General features: G+C 37.8%; 1 protein-coding gene across 1 annotated transcript; it reads right to left on the bottom strand.

Moving 5' to 3' along the window:
• Positions 1–3,783: 3,783 nt before the first annotated feature.
• LOC146475735 (C-reactive protein 1.1-like) lies at positions 3,784–7,165 on the bottom strand. Its single transcript, XM_085115351.1, has 4 exons — positions 7,060–7,165; positions 6,258–6,472; positions 5,532–5,800; positions 3,784–4,171 (listed from the first exon to the last, which is right to left on the bottom strand). The coding sequence occupies exons 1-4, from the start codon at positions 7,163–7,165 to the stop codon at positions 3,784–3,786; spliced, it is 978 nt and encodes a 325-aa protein (XP_084971477.1).
• Positions 7,166–8,844: the final 1,679 nt, after the last annotated feature.

The raw sequence follows: 8,844 nt of genomic DNA, 5'->3' as shown, positions 1-8,844 counted from the left end.
GATGAATTCTTTTATGTTTAATATTTTCTAGAAGAATTCTTTTCGTGAGCTACTTTCGCGTGGGCTGCTGTAATTTTATGGAATGCCCGCCTTCATTTACATTAGAAATAGTTCCTTTGTTTCCGTTTTTAAAAACAAACACAAAACTTACCTTTGTAAAGGGCACATAGGTTTTCTAACTTATCCTGAGTAAAAGAAGCGCGCACAGGCTTGTTGTTTGTTTTTTCCAATTTAATTTTGTGTCCATACGATCACGGGTTCATGTCGTGATCATTGTACTCAAAATGAACGTTTTTGTCTCACCCTTGAGATCACAAAGCGCCATGTCAGCACATTCCTTTGGTTCTTTCGTACAGTTTCGTTGATGCTCGACAGGATCTTCGTTATTCCCAAGAGAGAAATGCCCTGTAACGTCGGATTTTATCGTAGACAGTGTGATATGTTTAGGTTGTTGTAACACGAGTTCTTATTTGGAATGTTGTTGCGTTTCGGTGGCAGAATCTCGCCACAAGCGAACCATTGTTTAAAAATCCGTGCCAAGTGTCATATATTTCTTCTTTTTTTCCTTCAGGGTTAGCAATCAGTTCAACAGCTTTATCAAAATTAAGGAGAAGTAAAATGTTTTATTGCAAAATGGTGTACCTACCTAATGCACGGGGTACACTTAGCAGTCACACGTGGTACACAGATCGCGTGGTAAAAAAAACTGGACAAGATGGGAAATTTTCTACCAAACTCTGACCCTTTTTCAGACAAAAATTTATGATTTCCCAGCACCCTTTTTTGGACCTGGCCCCTATAATCCATACCCATTTTTAACATATGGAAAATCCGGAATTTCCAGTTGGAAAATCAAATGGTATGCATCATTCCATTTGGAGTACTTCTGAAAATTATGCGTTTCTGGTCAAAGTGATCCTTTTGGAATTTACAGCTGATGTTCATACATTTTGCATGTTATCCATCTTCTGTTAAGACAAGCTAAATCATTTCGTATTTATGCCGAAAATGTCCATCCGGGTGGTATGCGTAAATGGTAAGCATCCATAACCACTTTCAGTGTTTCAGACCAAAATGGTTAAAATCTATACCCTATTTTTGACCAAAAACAGCTCAAAACCCATATCTTTTGGCGACGTACGCCACTATATATCTTATGTAGGGGAATACTCAACTCCCCACCCGCCCGCGCCCCGGGCTATTGCGCAACACTCTTTCATCCCCTATTTCAATTGCCAGTTATCTAGCGAAAGAAACGGAATACCAAAGCCACATCAGGCTGTAATGCTACATAACGTAATGCAAATTCGGGTAAACAGTAATACCTTTTTGTGACCAACTTTTGGGTTTCGGTGATCTGTTTTTAATAAATAACTTGACTAAGGAAGTTGTGACAAATTAAACTTGTTTGAAGTCAAGTCAAGTCTAGTCAATTTATTTGATTCACAAGAATATTACAAAGATGATTATTTTTTCAAGCAAGGTCGCAATACATCAGAATAAAGGATACAGTACATACAGTAATAGAAAGAATAAAACTGAAATAATTTTGGCCTCCAGGTGATTTCACCAAAAATGTATAAATCGAGTGAGATGGGAGAGGGGGGATAATTGTTTTCCATATTCAATATCTTAGAGCTGTGAATCGGAATCTGGACTTCGGAAAATAGCCTTTCTGTGACAATTTAAAACACTGGCCAAATCCATCTGGGACGAACTCGGACGTAATATTGTATAAACGAAATGTGAGTGTTCAGTTCATTGGCTTTCGAAACGCAACTTGAAACCGATGAAAACCAATGCTTTTATTTTCGAGTGTTTGAATACCCAATCAAACACGAGGCACGAGTTTTTTAAAAATTACTCAGCTTATCAAACAGAATTGAAATTAGCCTTCTGTCACATTGACACAGTTCAGTTCTTTGTTGAACAAATTTCTTCATGTGGAATGATACTTGTCGTATCAACTACTCTTTTGTTTTTATTCAAATAAGCGTTCATTTGTGTTATTTGTTCAAGTTATTGGAAATTTACAGTGAATATTCCATAATGTTTTTCACAACTTATAGCTCGCATTTATTTTATTGAGCAGAACAAGCATACAGTATTTTATTCATTCACTGGGTGATAGTGGTTGTTGTTGATTGCTGCGAACTGTTTCTCTCTTGGAAAGAAAACGCAAAGCTGCAGAGAACTTGGTTAAAGAGCCTGTGGAAATCGAAGAGACAAAGTCAAGCTGTTCAAGTTAGCGTTTCAAACAAGATGCAAGTCAAAATCCTAGGTAAGGTTCCCAAACTAGCAAGTTTTATAACCCGGTGAAGTAGAAGTACTAATATTTGCTGTAATGGTTCATGAAAATGCAGATTAACAAACATTTTACACATGAGTTTAACATCGCTTTCACTGAAACACGTTTGATTTTCAACTCGAACAGTGGATTTCTTAGCTTATCCACCAGACCACAATGCGGCGTGCTTTTAGCTTATGAGAATATGAATAATAGGATTCAGTGAGAAGATCGATTCTTGGCGCGCTTCTGATTGTATCTTGTAGTTCGTGTAGCATCTATAAAGATGGACACAACTGGTGCAAATTATGTGTGTAGGTGAGCCATATATCTGCAAACAATGCATCACTTAAAAAAGTCTGCTTAGTGTACGAGTTATTTGGCTTGTGCCCGTCCTTACTGACTACACGAACTGTGAGACTTGTAACAAGATATAGTACTAATGTTCGTTTAAATTAATAACCGTATCTAGATTGGGTTAGGGTGGGTGAGTAGGGGGGGAAGGGGTGTTGTTGCAGATTGTGTCCATGCTAAGTTTGAAGTTTTATAACTTGTTTAATATGGGAGCTAGCACCAGCAAACTTTGTGAATTGTTCAGAAATTTACCTCGAAACAATTTTTAGTACTAGCTGATGGTTTGTGGAATTTAATGTTACCTTAACAACTAGATTTTGGCAGGTATCTTATTAGAAATTAGAATGTTCCTGTTTTAATGAACAAATCTGGTAACGTTTTTGAGATAACTTTTATACTTAAATTTTCAAACGAATTCTACATCATTCGTATGACGTCGTCAATACCTGTTGCGGACATCATGGTTTTAAGTGCTACTCTCAACGTAAGTCACATTGTCATAGCGTCAATTCTCTCGAAGTTAAGGGAAGACAGTGTGAATTCTCCTTTCGATCACAAAAGACGAACAAAAAAACATTCGGTTCATCCCAGAAGGAAATTTATTGCATAGAGAAAACCGTAAACAATCCAAACTCTTCTGACAATTCCTGACCTTAAGTTTGATAAGAGGGCAAAGCTGTTGAAGTAGAGTCGTTGATTTCGTTGTTTGCATAACGAAATCCCGCCCGACCCCAACCCCCCCTCCTTCCTCCTTCTCCTCCCAAAGTATCTGGACTCGTTAAGTAGTTTTCTTTTGTTTTTTTTTTACCTCTGTTGTTGTTCTTGCTTTTGTTGTTTTTCATTTTTCGAGCCATAAGCATCCGATCAGCGGCAATACTTTATAATTAGTTGTCCAAACCCGTATAACGAAAAAATGGTCGGTATCTTTTGCATGGAAGAACATTGCTCGTTAATGGATTCCTCAAACACGGAAAAGTTAACCATGAACATATAATCCAAAACACAACTACATGCATGCAAGACGGTTGGACTTGCATACATTGACTGTTAAAGTGTTAAACTACAGTGCTTATGTGGTTAAATAATAATTTAGTGATTTTTAATTTATACAAAGTCAGTTGTTGATCCCACTTACACCCTTTTCATGGCGAGCAAGTGGTCGGAGTCACAATGCTCACGTTTCCATGTAAGCCCGTCACGAAATCGTTCCACCTCAAAAAATTACCGACGCCACTAGAGCAATTTTTCGACATTTCCAAAATTTCCGAGCTCGAAAGCACTTTGTTCCACATGTTCACGCCGTACATTTTACCACAGAAGCTCTGAACCTGCTCGAATCCACCTCCATAATTATCTTGATCCTGACCAAGGATCGCAATTCCATTACTTTTGATCACGTGACCTGTCTTGATGTCGGTCCCATTGCCCACTAATGCGCCATCGATGGATAAGTTCCAAGAGCCAGCGGTGTTCTCCCACGTTGCGCAAATGTGGTGCCAATGGTCATCTTTGATGGATCTTTTTGTTTTACTGAGAGAATTTATAAAAACAGGAAAAGATAAGGAATCAAGAAATAGTGAACAGTAAGAAGAGAATTCACACACAAATTGAGGTTCTAAACAACGGTCAGGGAAGCTCACAGCGGGGAAGCTGAAGACGGTCAAATTTAATGGCAATTCCGTGTAAATCCGGGGAATTACAACCAAAATTGAACTTTGATTCAATATATCAAAACGTGACTGAACAAAGCGTCATGAGATAGTGTTATCTGTTCGTTGAAATGCACAAGACAGAAGCCGACAATTACAACCGAAATTGAACTTAGCGTCCGCGGAGAGAAAACTTTCCGCATGAGGCACACAATACCGAGCGGAAACTGGACACAAACATTGACTTCCACAGTCATTGTTGTATGCGGTTTCGGTCTTGCCGATAATATTTAGCACATGTGTTGCGCAGACGCCTAACACAACTCAGATGTGACGTCAGTTATTCCCTCACGTTATTGTATTTGAATCATTCGATTTGCACAATTGCCCGATGATTTTACCCAGAATAACGGCCAAAGCTGATTTCTCTCCACCCTGTGATAGGCAGTTCTGAACTGCTGGTTTAAATTACCCACTTCTTTATCCCTTAACACCTAACATGAAACTTGCATTTTCTTGTCACTGTTTTTACAGCACACATGCACGATAGAGACAGGGCGACTTTTGATAATTAAAGAGGTTGGCTGTTTGTTTATGTTACATTATGATTAAAGGGGCAGTATCATGGGTGATCGATGGGAGATATCATGATTTTTGGCTAAAATTCACTAAATTTAAACTTTGAACACTGTGTTAATATATTTCTCAATCGCTAATTTAAAGAAATATTAAAAGTGATTCTAAGACGAAATGTTGAACCAAAATATAGTACAACCGGCGATTTTATTGCGTTACAACAGCGAAATTTGAAAACGTCCGCCAGACGTTTTCAAAAATGAATCCCTCTCCATCTTGGTCATCTGCCGGCGAAAATATCCGTGGGTACTTTCTTTGCATTCTGATAATCTTTTAATGGAATTTTGTCATTATATCCTGGCTGCTTTTAACTGAATAGCGTCTTTCCGATTTTCAGTGTGTTACTAAAAATAGCGTGGTACTGTCCCTTTAAGTCATAATTTAAGCATAATTTTTTTTTGTCGAAAAATAGGTGAGTAAGAGACTTTGCAGTCTGTGATCAGACATCGTTTAAGAGGCGACCAGTATTGTCATCACGAAACGTTTTAGGTTGTCGTTTACTCTGGGTAACGTGGCTATCTGTTTATGTGGTTTTGATTTATTTTGTTTCTGTCGGTTTGGTTTTCTTTGGAAAGGAGGCACAATCATTAGCTTTAGTTATTTACCTGGCTTTTCCGTTAACAAAGAACCTCAACTTTGAGTTGATGAGCAAAATTTCTTGGTAGTTATTGGGAACTGAGTAACTAAACAGCGATCCGTCGCTTCTTTTATCACCAACTTTTATCCACAGGCAGAGAGTAAAAGCGGTTAGTGGTGGAACTGAACTCGGCAGGTCAATTCTGACGTAGTCACTAACTGCTTTTGAGGGAAAAGAAAGCTGAAAATTTGAATTATCAGAATCTGGAAAAGAAAACAAACACAGCATTGAAACAGAGATGAATAAGTATAATTATGTGCGCTGCACGAGTCTCCAATTCTAGGAATTTATTGGAAAGTTTTCAGACACAACATGACAGTAGTTGAGCTGTCGAGCTGAGTGAAATACAGGGAGTCATATACACAGAAAAATCGATGGAGGTAGACAAATGTAGCTTCTTATATACCAACATACTCACGGAAATGAAGACAGTTTGGCAGACGCATGAACTGTAAGACCAAACAAGTTCAAAAGAGTCGTGACATAAAGAAAAAAACTAACCTGGTAACGGGCAACTTTTACCGGAAGTTTTGTCCTAAACATAAGGAAAAACTACATTAACCATTATCAGCAAAAAAAGTCGGTAAAAATATAGAGCAATTAATAAGTTAAGAATCAACTGCCTAGTCTCGTGCATTAAGATGGTAGAATTAAAGTAGTAGAATTTCAAAATTCACACCAAGTTGTAACAAACCCTGTCTTCGTAATGTTTAAATCCTGTCGCTCTAATCATGTCATGCGGACACATCTTCCCTGAAGCATTGTTTATCTCGCACTTGTGAGTCAGTGAAGTTGACATGTACTGATAGTTGTATGACAAACATCTTGGATGATCGACGCATAATACGTGACAATCCAGCAAGAAAGTCACGTGGTGGGTAGAGATGGTATGACCAGAGAGGCTTTGACCTACAAAATGGAAAACGTGACAAATCAATCTTCTAGAAGTAGATAAACTTTTAATCATCCAGGACACATTGACTGACGTTTCAACAACCTGAGTGGAAATCATAATCAGAGTCGAGTCAATTGTGGATCGTCAGTTGATGATTGCTCGACAAATCACTTAATTAACTCCTTCAAATCTTCTAACAAATTACTGATCTCCTTCAATTAATATAGCTAACGATATATTCTGCGGTCTGTCTGACTTCCATCTATACTATTATCCTCTTCAAAGAAAACTCTATAACTTCTTTATGTTTGTCGGTATAGTTCTCGAAGTTTGCAAAAAGGCAGTTTTGCTTCAAGTTAGACCAACCTTAATGAACCAGTGAAAGTGACATAATCCGAAGATTGCAATAAGATACCTCTTTAAGAGTATCTAAAGAAAACGTTAGCTGCAGCTTTCATACAATCCTTTTTGGAATTATTAGTGGCTATTAGTATGCGAGTGAGGTATTTTACGTATGCGTCTTGAGGAATTGCCATGTATGCGGGCGTCGGCAGGTGGACTAGAGAAAGTTTATTTATTACTAACTAAGCAACGTTTTTACCTTCAGTGGCAACAAACGTTGATGCTTTAGAACACGATGTTTGTTTGCCGCTTATAGTCTTTTGAGTCACAACGATCAAGATGAAGATTGTTCCAATACGACCCATTGAACAGAACTGTTTTTACTACAAGAGAAAGAGAGATTTGATAAAAACATCACATTTTCATATCCGATTGTAAAACAAAATTTAAACTGCATACAACCCAAACTTTCGCAAATAAAAGAAACTTTAACCGGCCACAGTTTAAACTCTCAGGCTACAGCTTTGAAACAGCGAACAACTTGGAGGTATAAAAAAAACCTTTTATGTCTCCTCTCTGCGGTTGCGAGCAACATTTAAAGAGATCAATTTTGATTGCCAACAGCCAAGCTTATTTGCGAGAGCGCTTTAGTAAAACCTTAAAACATAACACAAACTCACTTTGTTTTGGGATAAAAATTTGGCCATTGTTAATGGCCGCTTTTAATTGAAAAGTACAAAACTTAAACTGATATCTGACAAACGGTGAGGTAACAATAAGGTATTAAAAGCTCTAGCAAAGGTGAGGGCCAGAAAAAAAGGAAACTACACAATTAAATACAATAATTACACGGGCGGAAGACAGGGATGGGGGTGGGTTGATTGCTTGATTTTCTTGAAATCTGAAGTTTAAGGCTTGCAGACTGAGAGGGCGAACTAATGGATACGCCCTCTTATAAAGGGTCTTTGCCTCACAATGAAAGCGAGGCTAAGTATTTTTACTGTGAGTGAATATTTGGCCAAAAGCCTCGTGATGTTGCGAAAAGGTTATTGTCCGGAGAGTCTTGTGATAATCATACGATGGTGATCTGTGTTAGTAAAGATCCAAGGTTCAAACGAGGAACCATGAGCCATTGTCTCACAACCAATTCACCCCTGTCCCCTGTGACAAACCTAATAGAGAAGGCACCCGGGAGGGAGACATAAAAGCTTTTGTTTGGTCGAAATAAAATCCATTTATTTTTCGAACTGTACAAACAAGCTTCATCGGTTACAGCTTTTGTTGAATGTGTTAATGGAAACAAATGCAACATGTATTCAACGAATTGTTCGTCTATAGTTGCACTTAAAACTGTCGTAACAGCTATGATGTATCATAAAAACACAAATCGTTCTATAAACAGTATGGAGGGCTGTTGGTGATAAAAGGCTTTAAAAGGCTGTAAGCTACAGCTTTGGAACCGAAAACGACTTGGAAGTGTTAAACGACCCTTTTTTCGAACGGTCAAAACATGCTCAATAATTACAACTTTTGTGGAATGTGTTGATTATGGACATAAATGCAACATGTGTAAAACAAATTGTTCACCTACAGTTCCACTTGCAGTTGCTATGATATATCAATATGACTTTTTTCCACTTAAGGTTTAGTTTCCCTATCATCATTTCCGCTCATTATTTTGTATTTTTACGTCAAAGGATCGTGAAATTGAAACCCGCAAACTTTGTAAAGTTGCTTTCATTCAGTAACATAGATCCAACAATCATCTGTTTTTGGTCACAGTGTTTGCTGTCCGCAATATTTGTGTCTGCATTAAAAGATGTGTGTTTTTTAAATTTTTTTATCCCACGAAGTTAGTCAAAGATTAGCCTTAAAGTCAATCAATCCCTACTGCGTGTGAGAGCAGGCAGCCTCAAGTTTTCGCCATGTATATTGATCACATTTCTTGATCTTCTTTGGTCCTTTAGAATCCCGTTCCTCTCACCCAAACTTTTCCCTTTTTTATGTATGACAGATACAAAATATATTAAAGATCTGGACATCT

Source organism: Pavona decussata, unplaced genomic scaffold (assembly GCF_977016875.1).
Source record: "Pavona decussata unplaced genomic scaffold, jaPavDecu1.1 SCAFFOLD_83, whole genome shotgun sequence".
In the NCBI taxonomy this organism is placed as follows: Eukaryota; Metazoa; Cnidaria; class Anthozoa; order Scleractinia; family Agariciidae; genus Pavona; species Pavona decussata.
The sequence above is the reverse complement of the archived record's forward strand: the minus strand, read 5'-3'. Positions and strand labels throughout refer to the sequence as shown.

Excerpts from the sequence above, each read along its gene's own strand:
- LOC146475735 (XM_085115351.1), bottom strand. The coding sequence starts at position 7,165 with ATGGGTCGTATTGGAACAATCTTCATCTTGATCGTTGTGACTCAAAAG. Across the intron at positions 6,473-7,059 it reads AACGTTTGTTGCCACTGAAG|GTCAAAGCCTCTCTGGTCAT; the intron begins GTAAAAACGTTG and ends TCCATTTTGTAG. Across the intron at positions 4,172-5,531 it reads TTTGTTAACGGAAAAGCCAG|TAAAACAAAAAGATCCATCA; the intron begins GTAAATAACTAA and ends AAATTCTCTCAG.